This window comes from Triturus cristatus, chromosome 2_1 (genome assembly GCF_964204655.1).
Source record: "Triturus cristatus chromosome 2_1, aTriCri1.1, whole genome shotgun sequence".
Taxonomy (NCBI): Eukaryota; Metazoa; Chordata; class Amphibia; order Caudata; family Salamandridae; genus Triturus; species Triturus cristatus.
The window spans coordinates 1,122,250,006-1,122,271,955 of NC_140581.1; the positions used below are offsets into that span (position 1 = coordinate 1,122,250,006).

Consider the following 21,950-nt stretch of genomic DNA (forward strand, 5'->3'; position numbering starts at 1 on the left):
ATACAGAGTCCTAACCTAACGCTCTGCATAAGCCTAGCAAGATGATAGCACCATACCAGCCCCCCACTTAAGTTAGGGTATGGTGGGCTCATCATTGGGAAGTGTATACACTGTTGATCATGCCAGAGATTGGGGGAGATGGGAGAGGGCTCAGAAGACCCAAGTTGTGCTGGCTTGTTCAGATCCCCTCCCTACATTTCTTCTATTTCTTTTCCTTGATGTACTCTTTTGTTGATGATTTTGAGACGGACTCCTGCCTATATCAACGCCACATGAACCCTGCAGTAAGAAACCCATGAGGGCTCAGTGATGTGCTCCATGCCTTTGGACTTCTGATTGTAAGTTTATGTCTGTTCATTGCTGCATGTAGCACTTATATATCCAACAAACTTTGTACTCTTCTACTGCCTCCATATGCAACACGTGTGATGTTAATCTATAACTGGCAATGTCTCTGGTTCAACCCCTTACCCATGTTCATGCTTCTTTAACCGACAAAAACAAAAAAACAATTTAAAACAAAAAAAGGGGATGGCAACACACGTAGATAAAGTAAGTCCACCTGTTGATGATACACCTTATAATGCAAGAGTAATAAATTACATAAATAAAATATGTTAAAAAGTCCCAAAACAAAATCAAGAGAGGTCAAAAACCCTGGGGTAACTACGGATTCAGACCTATGCATGATCCACATATCAACAAGGTCACAAAGAGCGACAATTACACAATGAAAACACTGTGATGCATCTTCCTATACTCTGGAAACCAATAAATGCGACAATCTATCCATACACTCGTAATTGCCAAGCTTCACTACGCCAACAGCCTATAGTTTAATCATATGCAAAATACAGTTAATATTAATTGCTAATGCAAGACTCCTTTTCTGCCTCCGCCCAATAGAACGCATGACTCCAGTCCTACAGTTACACCTGCTTGTGACTAGACGTGCAGTTCTCAAGGTTCTTTGCATTTTCCACTGAGATGCCCAATGAAAACGACCACTATATCCACAAGTTAAATTCAAACAATACAAACAAAATAGGACACTGAGCTCCAGGCTTGTACCAGTTACTATAATACCTCCTTACTTTACATAGGAGGCATCGCTTTGTCAGAACATACCACTAAGCTCTGGAACTTAATGCCAGCCAATATTCAAATCTTTCAGAACCATTTACAAGAGGTGAAATCATGGCTGCTTCCAAAATAACTACATCATCCCAAATGTTTGTGGTACAACCCAAAGGTAGAATCGCTCCTTCAACAGCCCAACCAGCACACAATCTTCTATGTCCATGTAAGTTATGAGGAGCTGACCTATGTCTAGCCTTGGTATTATACAGTAATGTAAATTCATATATAATTCTTCTGGCACTGACTAATACCAATACCATAATACTCAGCAGTCGGGCAGAGGACTCTAGTTCAAACAGGCTGCATAAAACCTCTGTTATACTGCTTACGCTCAATGAACCCCAATGGGTCATGCCCATCGCCCAGTAGCATACCAGTCCTCAACAATAAATCACCCATCACAAACTGAATAGGAACGGAATAACTGCAGAGATCTGCCACATACAGCTAACCAACAGAAGACTCTAATTAGTCGACCACTGCTGAATCCATCTAGCTACATAGTATGGCCCATTCTTCACATCGCACAACAACATTCATATATGAGATAATAGTAACAAAGACCATACCAGCAGATCTCTCCCTCCAACTTGTGCCTGCTCAGGACCATAAACGTTATACTACAAATCTCACAATGGACAACCCAGTGTGGTAACCAGTTTAGAGGACTATGATCATTAAAAAAAAACATAAAGGGAGCTGAAAACCTGCTCAAAGCTGCCATCTTACTAAAAACCATAAGCCATGCCCTTTCCTCTAATACTTCTTTATCCATCACACTGCTAAATGCTGCATCCCACAGCACAATAACCACACCAGATGGTTATCACATGGTCAAACCACATGACTTGGAAACACTTCCCACACAGGATCAAAACAAAGACAACACAGTTCCAACTGCACATCTTACAAGGTGTAGAATTCTACCCATATAGGCAAGCACTTCAGCGTCCCATATAAAGTTAGTAAGGGTCATATAAATGTTATAACAGAATACATTACAATACAATACAACAAGGGGTGAGATAGCTCAACCTGTTAAGAGGCCGCTAACAGTGGTCCCTCTGATGAGATAGCCAACACCATTACCTCCCACATGCATCAGGGGTTCAGCGTGTCAAAACCCCCAGCTATGCATCCTACCAAACTTTCCACATCAATACTGCACTCCATTATGGCTAGCTGGCAGGGCTGGGTGCATCCATGCCCTCTGCAGTTCAGACCCCAATATTGCGTAGAGCTCTCCAGGAACCTGACTAATACCCGCCACTGCCATAAACCATAGGTAGGTTTCTCAAGGGCTATAGATGGAGGATAAAACTAGGGCGTGTGTGAAAGGGTCCCTTCATGTCAGGTTTGCTGGAATTGAGTGAGACATAACGGAGTTTATTTAGAAGTCAGGCATCAGGAGCGTGGCCAATCTACACCTCCATGCTCTGATTGGTGGTATGTGCTCAGTGGTCAAAATGTTTTTTTTGTCTCAAGCCATCAGTGAACATGGACTCTGCTTATTAGTAGTTGAGGAATATTTAAAAGGAGAACAAGTATTTATTTTTCTAACAGGAATTTCTTAAACTTTGCCAAAAAGCCAGCAGTGTTGTGTTTATTTTTGCCCTTAAGATAATATCTGGTGAAGTAGCCACATGCTTGCATTCGTGTGGTGGTGGGTAATCCTGGAAAGCTGTCCTACATGACCTGACAGGTACATGTACATAAAGGTTACCATGTTCATACTTCATAGGATGAAGAGGGTAATATGACAAGAGAACTATCAAAATGACTGATAAGGTGTTTTACCATCTCAGCACAGTCACTGCCACAATGGCGACTGAGTTCTGAGGTTTCTAAACTCAGGCCGTCAGTGTCTGGATGATACCAGAAAAATAGGGTGTTAAACAAATGTAACTTGTTGTTATAAACTTTAGACTGCTTTCTTAATGAAGACTGGTTGAATCCTTAGTTCATATCTGTTTGAAATGGCTCTTTCTAAAGTGCTTTCCCTCAAAGTTAGCTTTTCTCCTTCTCAGTTTTTCTCTGCTCTGGATGCGAGCCTTAGGACGCGAATGTGTTTGGCACTGCCGTGCAGTGTTAAAGCGCTAACCCCTCGTGGATCGGTGTATATATGATAGTAGTTTGGTCAGATCACAAGGCAGTGCTATTTAAGCTCACCACTCCCAACCGTCACACATGTAAACCAGAAAAAATACAACGGGCTAGCAGAGCCTGGAACAAGATAAATGCTGAGGAATTGCAGGAGCTGTTAACTGTGACATCGTCTTCATTCTCCACCGATTTGGATGAAGCAGACCAATCATATACCATATGGCTAGAGGCAGCCGGCAATAAGCTCGCTCCAAGAAAACTCATCCACCCTAATAGGGCCCGTCCATCCTCCCCCTGGTACTCTCAAGAACTGAGAAACCAAAAATTGGTTTGCAAACACCTAGAAAGAAACTGGAGGAAGGAATATAAGGATAGTGATAGGAACAAATACAAACTCAGCTTAGCTCACTATAAACAGCTGCTTCTAAAAACCAAACAAGAGTTCTTCACCAATCGAATTAACCTTGCAAAAAATTCGAGCAAAGAACTATTTAAAACGGTTACATCTTTGGCATACCCGGCTACTCCTACTATCACTGCGACTCAGGAATTATGTGACAAAATTGTTCAATTCTTCAAGCTCAAAGTGGAGTCAATTTTCTCCATTTTCACAAATGCAACAGTCAAATCCATTTCCCTCCAGTCCGATGACGGTCAATTAGGAAAGGGCTCTAAGGTACTTTTTGATAAGTTTGCCCCCGCAACACCTATAGAAACCTTAAATCTCATTAGGACAACTAAATCAGGTTCTCCTTATGACCCCTGTCCAACTTCCATTATAAACCTAGCAACGGAGCCAGTCGCATTGGCTCTGTCTTCCGTCATAAATTCTATGTTTTCTGAAGGCTACTTTCCCAAAATTTGGAAAGGCGCATCAATATTGCCTCTGCTTAAAAAATCTACTCTGGACCCTAAAGACCCAAATAACTTCAGACCAATTTCTAGACTCCCTCTCCCGGCAAAAGTGGCAGAGAAACTCATGAACGCACAACTTAGTAGGTTCTTGATAGATTCACAGGCGCTGGATCCCTCGCAATATGGCTTCAGAGTGGGGCACAGCACCGAGTCAGCCCTTATCAAGTCCACAGAAGAGATAAAGTCCGTACTTGATCTAGGAGGCAAAGCGGTGATGATCATGTTGGATCTCTCTGCGGCCTTTGATACGGTCCATCACGTTTTATTGATGGATCGTTTGTGGGAGATTGGAATCCATGGCACCGCCTGGAATTTACTTGAATCCTTTTTTCTAACAGAATTCAAACAGCCGCATTAGGGGAATACTCTTCCAAACCTTTCTCTTTGCCGTGTGGAGTCCCTCAGGGCTCCTCCTTGAGCCCAACGCTTTTTAATACCTATGTCTCATCATTGGCTCCACTTATTGAATCCTACGGCTTCTCCCTAACCTCTTACGCAGATGACACCCAAATTGTGGTGTCATTGCTGCCAGGGTCAATGATGAGAACAGCATCACGTCTCCAAGAGTGCATGTCAGCCATAGATGGCTGGATGGCTCAGAACTGTCTTAAACTTTACTCTGGAAAAACTGAAGTGGTGTTGTTTGGTAATGACACCAGCTTTTGGACTCCTGCATGGTGGCCGGACTCACTGGGCCCCCTACCCACCCCCAAGAAAAAAGCAAAACATCTTGGGGTCTGGGTAGATGATAAACTCAGCTTTAAAGACCAGGTGAATGCAGTGGTCTCCTCTACCTCCTATACTCTCAGAGCATGCAGGAAAATAATGCCATACCTCCCCAAAGACAGTATACAAACAGTCATCACTACCCTATCCTTGTCTAGGCTTGACTACTGTAATGGGCTCTACCTCACTCTGCAGGAGGGGCTCATGCACAAACTACAAATCCTTCAGAATGCAGCGGCTAGATTGATTACAGGTACACCAAAATATGCCTCTTTCTTGGCTGAGATTAAAAGGCTTCATTGGTTGCCTATAAGAAAATGGATTCAGTTTAAAGCCCTGTGCTTGGTCCACAAAGTACTCCAGGGAGTCGGCCCGAGTTCCTTAAACAACAATTTGTTTGGTATGTACCTAAAAGATCGCTAAGCTCAACAGAGGCAAAGCTGATTTCGGTAGCCAGAGTGCGCAAAGCTAGCTGGGGGAGTAGAAGTTTTGTGGCCTGCGCAGCGAAGACCTGGAATGGCCTTCCGCTACATCTAAATTGCAATAACATTAATATTAACATTGATTCAAGTTAGCTGTAAGTCCCTTCTCATTGGGTAAGACCTATGCTAGTGGCATGCAGCTTGAATGTGCCTCTGTGGGCCTTCCGTGCTGGTGGTGCCATCCACGGAGGTAGCTCATCGATTGTGCCACTGCTTTGCCCTGGTGGGGCCTGTATGCACGGGTAACTGTTTCTCGGTTTGGCATCCAGAAAGCTACATGCTAGGTGCTGCGTGTCTCCTGCTATGTCAGAGTTCTCCCTAGTGATAGGGAGCGGTGTTGGGACGTGGTTTGGCAGGTGTGTGTATGTGTTACCTGAAAGAGTCGTGAATGACACAATGGGTCCTGCTTCTCGCATTGGATCAGCATCAGGAGATGTAGGGTGAGGCTCCCTAGCATTATACGAGCAGAATAGTAACAGTATGGTGTTTGGTATTGATGAGTTTGTATTGGTGAATCCTCTCCGGTAGTGGGAGTGATTCGACATTACAGTGAAAGAAATGTCACCTTGGGAAAGTTGGCATTTCGATTTGTGTGGCTCTGTGTGACTGGCAGCCTGTCTCCTAATTCACAACTGACTGCTAGGGAAATAGCCACCTTTGTGAATTCCTAAGAGAGGGCCATAAACTAGGGACTCACTGACACTGTGGACCTCCGACTCTGAAGGGCCTTTCTGGGACAGTTACGTGGAGATGGAATTGAAACCTGCATTCCATGAGGCAGGGTCTTGGCCCACTAAAGATTGTGATCAAACCTCCCTCCATAGGATGGCAAACAGGACAAAATTAAGAGAGGGCCTGTGCATTTCAAAAGTGCGCTTTTAAACTGGTCGTATCTTTAAAGGCCATGCTGGGTATAACTACTGGGACTTCGGCCTCTGAAAGTAGAGACACTTTTGGATTCGAAACCATGCTACGCGGGTTCAATACTGGTACATTGACACAGGGAATCATTAGGGCAGGAATGACTGCAACTGGAGTATCCGCAGACTCTTGGTTGCTTGGAGTTTGTCGTCCTCCAAAAAGGGGATTATCACTTGGTGGATTTTGCCTGGACCTTGCTGGCCTGCGGCTAATGACAACTGTTTTTGCTGGGTCTCAAAATACTCTCCAAGGGCCGGTGAGCTGGCCTCCTATCCACAAGATTCCAGGGACACAAAGGATCTCACTGGCTCCACGAGATCATAAGGACCACACTGGGTGTGGCAGAGACAGGTGGAAGTAATGGTGGTTGGGACAAGGACCGTCCTGACATACACCATCATCTGACGTGCCGGGATGTGAGGAGTTTGAGGAGTGCGGGGGGAAGCTTATAGAGTCCGAGGGACCCGTGCTTGCAACAAAGGAGACATGTGCTGGCTTGTGCACAAGAGCGTGTGATGTCTAAGGGGTGTCAGGGGAACCTGAGCTGGGAGCTGAGACTGTCTTCAGCCTTCAGATTTAGAGGAGGACAGTGCCTGACATCGCTGCCTCTGTCCGAGGTCGTTGGCTCCCTCTCTCTGGACCAAGCCATAGAATGCCCTGTCTTGGACAACATTGCGACAAGACTCGAGGGGTCTTGTGGGCCTTGTGGGCATCTGCAGAAAACTGCTGGGGTTATACGGCAGGTCACACCTTCGCTTGAGGGGAAACCCATTTCTCCAGAAGGTGAGCACAGCTTCATGGGTCACAACCTTTTGTCTACTCGTGCAGGTACCGTCAGGTGCCTGGAGGTCTAATCCAGATGAACGAAATTAAGTAACTGTTTCTTTCCATGTTAGGTGGTTCTGACTGTCTAGTCAGCAGGGTGCCAGCGTGGGCAACGTATATCATTGGCTGGTGGGGTTGAGAGACTGAGGGGCTGGGTCACAAGATGTAGTCGGAGGCTAGTGACTGTTGAACCTTTCTGCAATGGGAAAGTCTGACAATTGCATATAACTGTAAAGTGAATATACAATATGTGTCTCATTTTGATTTCAGTGTGTGTAATATAAAGTCAGGTGTTTTTATTTATATGGTTTGGATTCTTTTTGAGGGGAAAGTAGTGTTTTGCTTGGGGGTGCTGTGCCAACACTTTACACTTGAGCCCTGAGGATAAGCCTGACTGCTTGGTGCCAAGCTACCAGAGGCTGAGCACAGGTTATCGGAAAAGTGTATTGCACTCATTTTATTTGGAACGGTGGGTTCTGACTGGCTGTAATGCATCTCAGCTAGCCCAAAACTGCTGGGTCTAACAATATCTAATAAACACATCATATAAAATGCTGCATTCCGGTCACTGGTGGGAACTGATTTCAACAGGATCGAGTTCGCTTAGAGATGATGATTTTCAAATTGTAATGCTTCAGTGCAAGACCATCACATGAGGATCCAGACATTCATAGAAAACCAGCAACTTGCTTGTGCATAAAAAACAAGTTACTAGCCTTCAAATCCAGTGCTGTGGTTAATGTGTGGGTCTTGGAGCATGTACTCCTTTCCAAGCCCTGTCTTCCATTGACTCAACAAATTACGACCAACCTCTTCCCCGGGCATGAGCCAAGTCCATAGGACTGGTCCTCTAATTAAAGACAGCTCTGCTTGTATACTCCATAACACACATACTCACATGTTTAATGTAATCAGACAAAACAAACGACAACCACAATGATCGTTTGACATGATTACTCACCCAGAAGATCATTCTGGGGCATCCAGTCATAAAGCTTTGTGTTTGTCCCAAGTGTGTGTGGTTTCTTCCCGCTGTACCTCCAAAGCACCTTTGAAGGAAAATTGAGTCAATCAGTCAATTCTTTATTTGCAAATGAGAGGCATGCATAAAAGACAAAGATTAAAGCATTAAAACACTCATATAGTTGCAAAAAGTTGTCAAAATTTAAGGGCTAAAACCAACAGCTGGCAGAAATACTAGTAGACAAAACATGCATGATAGTAAAATTGTAATACATTTTTTCAAATCCAAAGGCAAACACCCAAACAGGCAATACTTTTTAGACATTTTTAAACAGTTCAATTGCATATACCTTTCCTTGAAAATGCAGCAGATTTAAAAAAGGAGCCAACTGCGAAACAAACCTCTTCACTCCGTAGCAACTCTAAATAGGGTACAGCCACCCTGCATTGTGTAAAACCAGGTTTTCTCCTTATTGGTAATAATAACTGCTTAGTAAAATGTTCATAAAATGTACAAAAAAAACCCAAAATGTAACAGGATTTGTTTTGAATTACCTGTGCTGGGACATGCTCCCATGTGAAGTACACCATAAAATCCAAAAGGTATTCTAAGCAAATAGTGAACAGTGCCCTCCCTGAAACGAAATAAAAGCGATCTCTCCCACCTTCCCACTTCCCATAATAAATAAGTCTCAAAGACAACATTGTCTTTTAAATTCAGAACTTTGTCAAACCTTTCAGCCTTAGGGTAGTCTTTCAGTAAACCTTTTATCTTCACCCTGGCACTACATATACTCAGGGCCTGTAAATTAAATGCTACTCGTGGGCCTACAGCACTGTTTGCGCCACCCACTTAATTAGTCCTTTAAACATGGCTCAGGCCTGCTATTGCACCTGCGTGTGCTTTTATAATACATGTAAGTCCTATTCAGCCCATAGGGTGGGGTGCATTGTAATTAAAAGTTGGACATAAACTTTAAAGTTTTACATGTCCTGGTTGTGAAATGCTCAGATATTAGTTTTTCACTAATGTGAGGCCTACCTATCACATAGGATATCATTGAGATTCCTTATTATGGGAGCGGTATTTAGTTGCCAAAGATGGTGTACGACACTTAGCTAGGCTCCCGGTGGACGGGCAGGCAAATCCACCGAAATCCTATCAACCAATGAAACCTTCTGAGCCTGACAAAGTGGGATGGTGGCCGAGGCCAGTCATGATCGCCGAGCTGCAACGGGAAAGGCCTGAACATCTCGGGGAGCCTGAGGCTGCACCGCACGCTGGTGGGGCCTACTTTACATCCGGTCCTGTGCACTGCTCGAGACCGGCCGGGGAAATCCGAACACGAACCAAGGAAAATCTAATACTGACCGAACCTGACCCCTATGCTCCCCGTGATCCAGTGGGAGAGCATGCCACCGGAGCACCATAGCGGCTATGCCCACACCATTGGGGTAGTACCGGAATGCGTTCCCCAGACAGCCGGCATGAAAGGGTCTCAGCAGCCGGCCGAGAGCAGCGTGGCACTTGCTAAGCACACCGGCCTCTTGCGATCGCTGCCACCTACCAGCATCTACACCTGCACCATAGAGAGGGCATCAGGCCATTCACTTGTAATGCCAGGGCCTTGCAGGGCATGAGAGGTACGGGGCCACAGTGGGGTCTAAAGGACTAATGCTTTCTATTACTGGAGAGGCATCTTGTTGAGGGAGCCAGCACAAAAAAACCTGAGGTGATCGCTGCGCATGTGAACCACGCAGGTCAAATCATAAGGGAGACCCCCAGCGTGAGAGGATCTGAAGAACAGCCACACAGGGTCCACTCTACATCTAAGACAGACCTTCGTCCCCAGGCCCTGGACTAATTGCAACAATACAAGTGGAGCATTTTGGAGGAGAGAGGTGTCTCCTGAACCCATTGAGGGGGGAGCCCTTGGCAGAGGTGGGCCTTCCCACATGTTGAGAAGGAGAGGAGTTTGAAGATTGCGTCCTGCATTAAAGACTGAGGCGGGGTCTTACCTGGAAAGCAGACTATCATGCACACACCGCAGGCCCACAAATAACCCCATCCTGCAAATAGACCTGGGACCTGTGCAACAGCACCTGGGAGCAAATACCAGTGCCAACCTTAGGCATAGCCTTTCGACCCTGCAGATATTTGAGGACCCTCGATGCAACCAGCTCAGGGCCACACTTTCCACCCAACTAACATCACCACCTCCCCTGCGGCAGGGCCCATACAGACCTCCCTTACCCCACCCCATCCCTCAACAGCCAGGAGGGACACTGGTGCAAAAGTGGAGAGACAAGACAGAAGGGGGTGATTTCAGGTACATGGTGCTCTCATAGAAATACAGACTAAATTCACTGTATACTTATAGCTAAAGTGGTGCAATCGTAAGGAGGGATGTCCACCCAACATCCACTAATGGAACCTAGGTTCCAAACAAACTTAAACACAGCCTTAATGCACACGCTACAAAACAAAATAAGAAGTCCAGTCTTTTTGTGAGTTGCTTTATTCAGGAATCTGTTGATTCAACTTCAGACTTTAGCAAACAAGTGTTTCGTCTCATTCATGACTTCATCAGGGCTACATATACCAAAATAATACATCAATTTACTTTTCTCATTTGAATAGGCATATTCAGTACATGTTATCACCCAGTGACTTTCAGGGTGACATCCTAGCTATGCCTGTATGCAGTGAGTGTGGTAAATGAGTTATTAACCCCAGAATAAAAAAGTAGACAGTTTGACATTCAAATATCAATACTTCATACAGAACACAGATAATTTATAAAAACATTATAAAGGCATCCACCTCTTGATCCCAGTAGAAGACACCTTATGGTCAGAGGAAAATTTAATGCAAAAAAAAGTCCATATGCTTTTTAGAGCATTGGTCATTGTTAGCTAGTTGAGAGATGAAGGGATACCATCAGCATCAGCCGACTTCATAAAAATAATTAATAACTAGAATGTCCATGCACTTTATTGAGCATTGATCATTAGCTACTCTGGAGCTCGCAGGATACCATAGGCAACAACCGACTTCAATATAGTGATACTCGGGGCAAAGTAAAAGTGAGATGAAGAGTTAAAAAATTACAATAAGAGTGTAAAAACCTAGAGATCAGCCTAGAAAATATATAATCCCAGAAAAGAACCGCTAGGTAACTGCGTGTGTGTGAAGGATAACCTTTCAAACTATTTACCTGGGTATCTGTATGCACAACTTCAATTAGGCACTCTTGGGATAATGTCGCCTTAGTCATTCTAAAATTACATAATGCAAATGACATCAATTAATATCCCATCGCTGATACTGATTTACATCTTACAACCGGACCATTCTATTCAAATGTAAACGCTCACTCAAATTCAGCGGTTTTCTCCAAAATGTTTTGGCACGGTACGATCTCAATAATGTAAGTACTTCGTGGGTTCACTGAATAGGTGCTTCCATTTAAGACTCCCGTTTAGGGATAGACTGTAGTTCCCTTTCCGGACGCTGTCACGTCACGGCGGGTTACCGTATTCAAATGCTACAATAAAAAAAAGCCACATCAAAACTTCACCCGAGTTAGTATCACACTATCGATCGTATGCAGCATAATATGGTTTGAGTGTTCAAAATAGTATGGGAGAAAGACGAAGTCTGATGTAGACCTTACGTATATGAAGTAGCTTGTTGCGGGTATGCAACGTTCCATGTCTTACAATCTGGGCGCCATGTTGAAAGCCTATTGAAGGTATTCGAATAATTGAGGACGGACTAAACTCTATGTGTGCGCCATATGCTATTGTGGAGCTCACTTTAGCCGCCATGTTAGCATAGTGTTAATGTTTCATGTATCGAGCCATCATAAATCTGTCAGGTCATTAGATTAAGGCAGGGTACCATCCTGCATTTGTTAATGAAACCCCATCCTGTATTCATCTTATTATGGTCAAACAAAATTCTTTTAAAACCAAAATGGCAATATTTTGCAGTTTGATTCGTCAGAATGGGCTCACCTCCCGCTATGGTGGAGCTCACTGTAGCCGCCATGTTAACATGGTGTTAATGTTTGATATATAGAGCCATCATAAACCTGTCAAGTTACTAGATTACAGCACGGTGTCATCTTGCATCTGCTAATAAAACACCATCCTATGTTTGCATTATTACGATTAGATAGAATTCTATTAAAGCCAGAAATAGCAATATTTTGTGGTTCGATTCAGCAAAATAAGTTACGGGGAAAGGTGACCATAACACAATATCTAGTCATCTAGAGTTACCCAGTTATAGGTATACAATGACTATATGAAAATTCCCAATTTTTTGTCAATTAGCATCCCATCGCTAGACATATTCAGCGACCGTATTCGCTCCAAAGTAGGGAAATTATACGATGGTAGTAATGAAATTATTAAAATATAATACCAAGTTGTATCGGAAGAATCAGGGGCCATGTCACACATGACCTCTTGATCTCACAGTTTTTGGTATCTATAAATTAGTGCATGTACACAACTTTCAGATTCTTTTGATACATACATAAACAGGCACATTCTGATACTTTATTGTAGTCATCAATCTCCCAAGTATTGAAGTTCGTGATCTATTTTCAAATTCTTCTCCACCGCTTGTAGCCTCATGCCTCTCTACGTCTCAGACACAGTTCACGATTCCCACCTCTAGCGTCATTAACCTAAAGTTTCTGTGCTGTTTCTGAGAGTCACATTCAGAGGCATCAACTGCTATTGGATATCTCATATCATTAGATTTCACTGCTCTCATGTGCTCTCCAACCCTTTCTTTCAGGCTCCCGATTGTACTGCCCACATATATGCGTTATCAGTTGCATACAATTACATAGACCACAAATTTGATGTTACAATTAATGTTGTATCTGATATCATATTCTTCAAGTTCACCAATCCAAAATTTCTTTGCCTTATCCAATGCCCACCTGCACATTCCACATTGTCCACATTTGAAAAACCGTTTACTATGCAAAGGCATCCAAGTATCAGTCTGTTTGTATTTCGGGTAGGTGGGAGTTAATAATTTACTAAGTGTCATGCCTTTCCGAAAGCTGATATCAGGTCTATTATAAATGTAGTCCTTGAGTATTTTCTTCGTTTCCAGTAGATGCCAGTGTTTCTATAAGCACTTACGCAGATTGGATGAAAACCAACTATAATCAGCCACCAATCTCACTCTCTGCGATGTCTTCTTGCCACGACTTCTCTTCATCAGTGTACTAGTCCTACCAGTATTCACGATTCTACTACTGGCTTCCTGAACTGTATGACTACTAAAGCCTCTTCGTAAATCTCACCTCAATATCATGTAATACCCTTAGAAAATCCGTTTCATTACTGCAATTTTGTCTTGCCCTTATCATCTCCCCATATGGCATGGCATTCACCTGGTACCTAGGATGGGCACTTGAAGCATGTAGTACAGCATTACACTATGTTGTTTTTCAGTAAAGTTTGCTTTGGATACTACTGTTTTTAATATACAATTCCAAATCCAAAAACAATATTTTCTAAGCACTATATTGATATGTAAATTTTATATTCAAGTCATCATCTTCCAAATATGTACAGAAATCTTCCAACTGATGCACACTACCCATCCAAATCATTAGGCAGTCGTCAATGTAACATCCCCAGTAAAATATATGTTCATTCCATTGCTTACCCGCGGAGCCCCGGATTTGCTACCCCTCTAGCCACCCCATAACGCTTGGGACGCTACATTGACGACTGCCTAATGATTTGGGAGGTTAGTGTACATCAGTTGGAAGGTTTCTGTATATATATGAATGATAATGACATGAATATAAAATTCACATATCAATATAGTGCAGAGAAAATAGTGTTTTTGGATTTGGAATTGTATATTAAAAATAGTAGTATCCAAAGCAAACTTTACCGAAAGACGACACTGTATAATGCTGTACTACATGCTATAAGTGCACATCCCAGGTGCCAGGTGAATGCCATGCCATATGGGGAGATGATAAGGGAAGACAAAATTGCAGTAATGATCCAGATTTTTTAAGGGTATTAAATGATATTGAGATGAGATTTCTGAAGAGGCTTTAGTAGTCATACAGTGTTTGTACATGTGTACATGTACTCATTTCTAGATATGCCCTAGTAAAAGTACCAATAAGATACTTTTATTTTAAAAAAGTAGCTCTCCCTAACTGTGAGATCATGTGTGACATGGTCCCTGATTCTTCCAATAAGACTTGATACTATGTTTCAATAATTTCATTACTACCATCGTATTATTTCCATCCTTAGAAGCGAACACATGAATATGTATACCAATGGGATGCTGCTTGACAAAAAATTGGGAATTTTCGTATATTCATTATATACCTATGATGGTGTAACCCTAGTGGACTAGCTATTGTTTTAAGGTCACCTTTCCCCCTAACTTATTTTGCCAAATCGAACCACAAAATATTGCCATTGCTGGCTTCAATAGAATGTTATCTGATCATAATAAAACAAACATAGGATGGTGTTTTATTAGCAGATGCAAGATGGCACCCTGCTGTTATCTTGTAACTTGACAGGTTTATAATCGCTCTATATATTAAACATTAACACCATGTTAACATGGCGGCTAGAGTGAGCTCTACCAGAGCGGGAGGTGAGCCCATTCTGACAAATCGAACTGCAAAATATTGCCATTTTGGCTTTCAAAGACTTTTATTTGACCATAATAAGATGAATACAAGATGGCGTTTCATTAACAAATTCAGGATGGTACCCTGCCTTAATCTAATAACCTGACAGATTTGTGATGGCTCGATATTTCAAAGATTAACATCTTGCTAGCATGGCGGCTGAAGTGAGCTCCACCATAGCAGGTGGAGAACACATAGAGTTTAGTCCATCCTCAATTATTCAAATAGCTTAAATAAGCTTTAAACGTGGTGCTCAGATGGTAAGACATGGAACGTTGCGTACTTGCAATGAGCTAATTCGTATAGGTAAGTTCTAAATTAGACTACGTCTTTATCCCACACTATTTTGAACTATCGCTCGATAATATGCTGTAAACGATTAACCGTGTGATACTTACTCGGGTGAAGCTTGATGTTACCTTTTGTTTATTGTAGCATATTGAATATGGTATGCCGCCGATACTTGACAGCATCCCGAAAGGGAATTAGGGTCTGTCCCTACTCGGGAGTCTTAGATGGTAGCACCTATTCAGTGAACCCACTAAGCACTTACATTATTGAAATCGTAACGTGGCAAAACGTTTTAGTGAAAACCATTGAATTTGGGTGAGCGTTTACATTAGAATAGAATGATCTGGTTGTAAGACGTAAATCAGTATTAGAGATGGGATATTAATCTATGTAATTCGCATCATATAATTTTAGAATGACAAAGGTGACATTATCTCAAGAGTGCGTAATTGAAGTTGTGCATACAGATACCCAGGTAAATAGTTTGAAAGGTTACCCTTCACACACACACGGTTACCTAGCGGTTCTCTTCTGGGATCATATTTTCTAGGCCTCTCCTTGTCATATTTTAACTCTTTGTCTCACTTTTCGTCTGCCCCAAGTATCACTATATTGAAGTCGGCTGATGCCTATGGCGGTAACTAGACATAATATCGAAAAAATAATATTGAATGGACATAATATCGCAGTAAAAATATAGTATGGACAAAATACCGAATGGACATAATATAGTGGTTAAAAATATCGAATTGATGGTAAGTAATATCGATTGTCAAAATATCGAAGTATAAAATATAGGCATTAAAATATATCGAATTTTTTATAATATCGAATTTTTTTAAGTGTTTAGTATGTTAGTATATGTGTTAAAAGTGTATATTATTTTTGTATTTTATGTTTAATTTTTTTTAAGTAATGAATTTTATTTTTTAATTTAATATTTGTGTAATTTAATTCCGTAGCGGGTTGTGGGTTTATAGGGAAAAAGGGTGGAAAGTAATTTAATTACAGTAAATTAAATATACATTTTTAGGAATTATTAATTATTTTTAATTTAATTTTGCGTTTTAGTTCTGTAGCGGGTTGTGGATTTATAGGGGAATAGGGTGGGAAGTAATTTATTTTTAATAATGTAAAAAAATAAAATATTTATTGGTATTGATTTCTAATTTATTGTTAATTAATTTTTAATTGGTAATTATTTTTTATTAATTGGTAATTAATTTTTATTAATTGATAATTATGTTAATTATATTAATTTATTTTCCATAGCGGGTTGAGTGTTTATAGGGGAATAGGGTGGGAAGTAATTTAATTGTAATTAATTACATATTAACATTATTTTTGTGTATTGATAATTACTTTACTGTTAAATAATTATTAATTGGTATATTTTTTATTATTAATAAATTTTTGTTTTTGAAAATTAATTAGTTGTTAATTAATTATGAATAGGTAATTAATCATTAACATTTATTTGTATTTATATATTTATAATTGAATAATTATAAAATATTATGTAATTGGAAATTAATTTTAATTCATATTTTATTGGTATTGATATTTAATTTATTTTTATTCATATTTTACATCATTACTTTCCCTACTGTTGCACTCACTGGAGTGGGATTAGTAATTTTTTACCCTCCCGCTATCCAACGCTTTCCCTACTGTTGCACTCTCTGGAGTGGGAATAGAAATATTTACCCTTACGCTATCCAACGCTTTCCCTACTGTTGCACTCACTGGAGTGGGAATAGTAATTTTTACCCCTACGCTATCCAACGCTTTCCCTACTGTTGCACTCTCTGGAATGGGAATAGTAATTGTTACCCCTACGCTATCCAACACTTTCCCTACTGTTGCACTCTCTGGAGTGGGAATAGTAATTTTTACCCCTATACTATTCAATGCTTTCCCTACTGTTGCACTCACTGGAGTGGGAATAGTAATTTTTACCCTCCCGCTATCCAACGCTTTCCCTGCAGAGTGGGAATAGTAATGTTTACCCCTACACTATCCAACTCTTTCCCTACTGCTGCACTCACTGGAGTGGGAATAGTCATTTTTACCCCTACGCTACCCAACGCTTTCTCTATTGTTGCACTCACTGGAGTGGGAATAGTAATTTTTACCCCTACGCTATCCAACGCTTTCCCTACTGTTGCACTCTCTGGAGTGGGAATAGTAATTGTTAACCTTATGCTGTCCAACACTTTCCCTACCGTTGCACTCTCTGGAGTGGGAATAGTAATTTTTACCCCTACGCTATCCAACGCTTTCCCTACTGTTGCACTCACTGGAGTGGGAATAGTAGTTTTTACCCCTACGCTATCCATCGCTTTCCCTACTGTTGCACTCTCTGGAATGGGAATAGTAATTGTTACCCCTACGCTATCCAACGCTTTCTCTATTGTTGCACTCACTGGAGTGGGAATAGTAATTTTTACCCCTACGCTATCCAACGCTTTCCCTACTGTTGCACTCTCTGGAGTGGGAATAGTAATTGTTAACCTTACGCTATCCAACGCTTTCCCTACTGTTGCACTCTCTGGAGTGGGAATAGTAATTTTTACCCCTATGCTATCCAACGCTTTCCCTACTGTTGCACTCACTGGAGTGGGAATAGTAATTTTTACCCCTACGCTATCCATCGCTTTCCCTACTGTTGCACTCTCTGGAATGGGAATAGTAATTGTTACCCCTACGCTATCCAACGCTTTCTCTATTGTTGCACTCACTGGAGTGGGAATAGTAATTTTTACCCCTATGCTATCCAATGCTTTCCCTACTGTTGCACTCTCTGGAGTGGGAATAGTAATTGTTAACCTTACGCTATCCAACGCTTTCCCTACTGTTGCACTCTCTGGAGTGGGAATAGTAATTTTTACCCCTATGCTATCCAACGCTTTCCCTACTGTTGCACTCACTGGAGTGGGAATAGTAATTTTTACCCCTACGCTATCCAACGCTTTCCCTACTGTTGCACTCTCTGGAATGGGAATAGTAATTGTTACCCCTACGCTATCCAACGCTTTCCGTACTGTTGCACTCTCTGGAGTGGGAATAGTAATTTTTACCCCTACACTATCCAACGCTTTCCTTACTGTTGCACTCACTGGAGTGGGAATAGTAATGTTTACCCATACACTATCCAACTCTTTCCCTACTGTTGCACTCACTGGAGTGGGAATAGTCATTTTTACCCCTACGCTATCCAACGCTTTCTCTATTGTTGCACTCACTGGAGTGGGAATAGTAATTTTTACCCCTACGCTATCCAACGCTTTCCCTACTGTTGCACTCTCTGGAATGGGAATAGTAATTTTTACCCTCCCGCTATCCAACGCTTTCCCTACTGTTGCACTTTCTGGAGTGGGAATAGTAATTTTTACCCCTACGCTATCCAACGCTTTCCCTACTGTTGCACTCTCTGGATTGGGAATAGTAATTGTTACCCCTACGCTATCCAGCGCTTTCCCTACTGTTGCACTCTCTGGAGTGGGAATAGTACATTTGAAACTCCCGCTATCCAATGCTTTCCCTACTGTTGCACTCTCTGGAGTGGGAAGAGTAATTTTTACCCTCCCGTTATCCAACGCTTTCCCTACTGTTGCACTCTCCGGAGTGGGAATAGTAATTGTTACCCCTACGCTATGCACCGCTTTCTCTACCGTTGCACTCTCTGGAGTGGCAATAGTAAATTTTACCCTCCCGCTATCCTACGGTAAAAATATTGAATATTTTTTCTGAATGTTACGTTAATATATATATATGTATTAAAAAATAAAAATGGATGTTGCACTCTCTGGAATGGGAATAGTAATTTTTACCCTCCCGCTATCCAACGCTTTCCCTACTGTTGCACTTTCTGGAGTGGGAATAGTAATTTTTACCCCTACGCTATCCAACGCTTTCCCTACTGTTGCATTCTCTGGATTGGGAATAGTAATTGTTACCCCTACGCTATCCAGCGCTTTCCCTACTGTTGCACTCTCTGGAGTGGGAATAGTACATTTGAAACTCCCCCTATCCAACGCTTTCCCTACTGTTGCACTCTCTGGAGTGGGAAGAGTAATTTTTACCCTCCCGTTATCCAACGCTTTCCCTACTGTTGCACTCTCCGGAGTGGGAATAGTAATTGTTACCCCTACGCTATGCACCGCTTTCTCTACCGTTGCACTCTCTGGAGTGGCAATAGTACATTTTACCCTCCCGCTATCCTACGGTAAAAATATTGAATATTTTTTCTTAATGTTACGTTAATATATATATATGTATTAAAAAATACAAATGGATGTTTATCTTTTTTTTACTTACATTACTTATTTATTAATTTTAAGGTTATTTTTAAGTATGTTTTGGTTAATTATATTTATTAATTTATTAATGTTAAATTACTTTTAAGACATTTTAAAAAATTCGATATTTTGACTAACTATATTTTTTACAACTATATTTTTGATTCGATATTTTTATACTTACCTGTTTGAAGATAGGAATTCGATATTTTTGTATTCGATATTTTGACCTCGATATTTTGTCTGGTCGATATTGTCAGCATCGATATTCTGTCAGTGATCCGTCTATGGCATCCTGTGAGCTCCCGACTAGCTAATGAGCAATGCTCAATAAAGCGTATGGACTTTTTTGAGCTGTGAGCTCCCTTAAGTAAAGTATTTTTACTGTTACCCTCCACCAGACCAGACCTGCAGCTCCTTCCCATTACCCCACTATTGGTCATGAGCCCCCACTCCCAGATCTCTCTCTCTCGAGAGAGAGAGGAAGCCCCGGCTGCCAAAGTAGCTATCCAAGATATCCAAGCTATCCAAGATACTGCCACTCTCTGGGACCTCCAACCTAAACGTATTACTTACTTGTGCTATCACCTTGTTAACCCCCTCCCATTGCAAGTCACATCACCCCCTCCTTGTCTCTTCACTGTTATTTAGAGGATCACACGTATTGCCACTCAGCATGGAGTCACTGGGGCAAGTCAAATCTAACCTTCACATGCCAAAGCGACGGTCCTGATAATGGCTCCCCTATGATGGACAAACCATGCCATTGTGACACATGTCTCGGGATGCTCAAGCTATAGGAAGATATAAACTAGAACTGATGTCTTTGAATAATCCTAATAATGCTCAAACTGCTTTTCATGACTGTTTATGTCCTATTGTTTAACCTCAATAAAAATAATTTCCCCCCCAAAACAGTGAGTTCCCTTATTACAATTTATTAGTGCTAACTTTTGATTGGGAACATGTAGGAAAGTCAAGTCTGGTGTTTGGGGGATTGTAATTTAAAATCCTGTTTAATGATAAAGTCAGATTTTGAGTCAAAAGTCTGAAAATGGCACTTTTAGAATGTTGCCATTACTTGTCCAAACCATTTGGTGCCTGCAGCCTGTTCCTGGGTCACACGACTAGGTGTAGTTGGCAGTTGGTCTTTGTGTATTCCTCCCAAACAGCATCACAATAGTGAATCTGATTGCTGGCAGGATGGGCCATTTTTGACTTGATGGGGGGAGCTGTCACCCATCACACTTGCACTTCAAAGACACTGGCTCAGCTCACACATAAAGGACTTCACACTAGCCTATTGTGCCCCCAGACAGACTGGGACCAGGGCAGGGAGGCAAGAAATTCCAGACACCTCTGTAAGAGAACATTCCAGAAGCTTCTCCCACTTCAAAGTAGGCACCAGGTATATAAATTGGACCCATTCTTCGGATCACTTCTGGACATGTGGACTCTGCCAGGAAGAAGGACTGCCCGTCTGTAAAGTTTGCCCTGCTGCCCAAGCCCTGATTTGCTGATCAAGGACTGCTTTGCTACCCAAGGCCTGCTGTTGCTGCACCAGGACTCATCTGCTGCTGTAAACTGAGCTCCTCAAACCAGTATTCCTGTGTCGACCCAGGAATCCAAGAAATCTCTAAAGGTCAGTCTTCTGGCCCCCTGTTCAAGCCACATGGACATAAGAGGCTTCTTTGACGTCAATGCAACTCTATGCAAGATGCAGCTGAACACCGGCACTGGTCCAGCTTGATGCATCTTGCGTCCATGTCGACGTTTCACATCGCCAATCCTCACAAGCCCCATGGCTCCTTTGGCACTGATGCAGTTTGACACCAACATCAGCCCTGTGCAATGCATCTCGTCCTCGTCTCGATGTATCACAAGTCTTCGCTGCCCCAGCGCTTGCCTCGATGACGACGCAGGACCCCGCATTGCAAGCTCCCATCAATAGCTCATCTGCCCTGCTCCTGTGATGCTCATCTAGACAATGGACCTTGCTTTTTTTATTTTTTTTTGTATTATATATACCCAGATATCATATCACAATACAGTATATGATTAGAAAATTTTATAGTAACCAAGTAATTACATTCAGGTTGACCATATCCAAATAAAGCACTCAATAGTAATATTTGAAGAGCTGGGTACTTTAAATTAATACATATAAAGTTAAGCTGGGTGAGAAACAAAGTGAAGATTATTAAATAAAAGGATTCTATGTGGATAAGGAAATACACTGGGGCCTACATTGTGATACTTTTAACTGTCACAAAGTCATGAACGATGATTTATATATATCGGATTGCAAACCTCGGGTGAGAGAAATGCCAGATAAATACGTTTACACATGCCCCCGCCCAGTTTACAACTCCGTTCCACTGCTGCTATTATTATCTTGACTACTCAGACCTTTCCTCCACCTATCTAAGGGTGACCATATCGCCTGCCCAAGTTTTCTTGCCCCCCTCCCCCTGCAAGTGTAAAGTGCAATCTCTTGGTTGTCAACTCCCATGAGCTGGGCTATCCACAATGAATAAGTAGGAGGCTCTGAATCGTTCCATCTTGCGGCAATTAATAAT

General features: G+C 41.8%; 1 protein-coding gene across 2 annotated transcripts in view; it reads right to left on the reverse strand.

Moving 5' to 3' along the window:
• The window catches only part of LOC146866452 (UDP-glucuronosyltransferase 2A1-like), a 203,163-nt gene that overhangs the window by 46,842 nt on the left and 134,371 nt on the right, over positions 1-21,950 (reverse strand). For both annotated transcript variants that reach the window (XM_085636528.1, XM_085636529.1), the window contains exon 4: positions 8,074-8,161. In XM_085636528.1, coding sequence (XP_085492654.1) covers positions 8,074-8,161 — 88 coding nt within the window. The remainder of the gene's footprint in view (positions 1-8,073; positions 8,162-21,950) is intronic.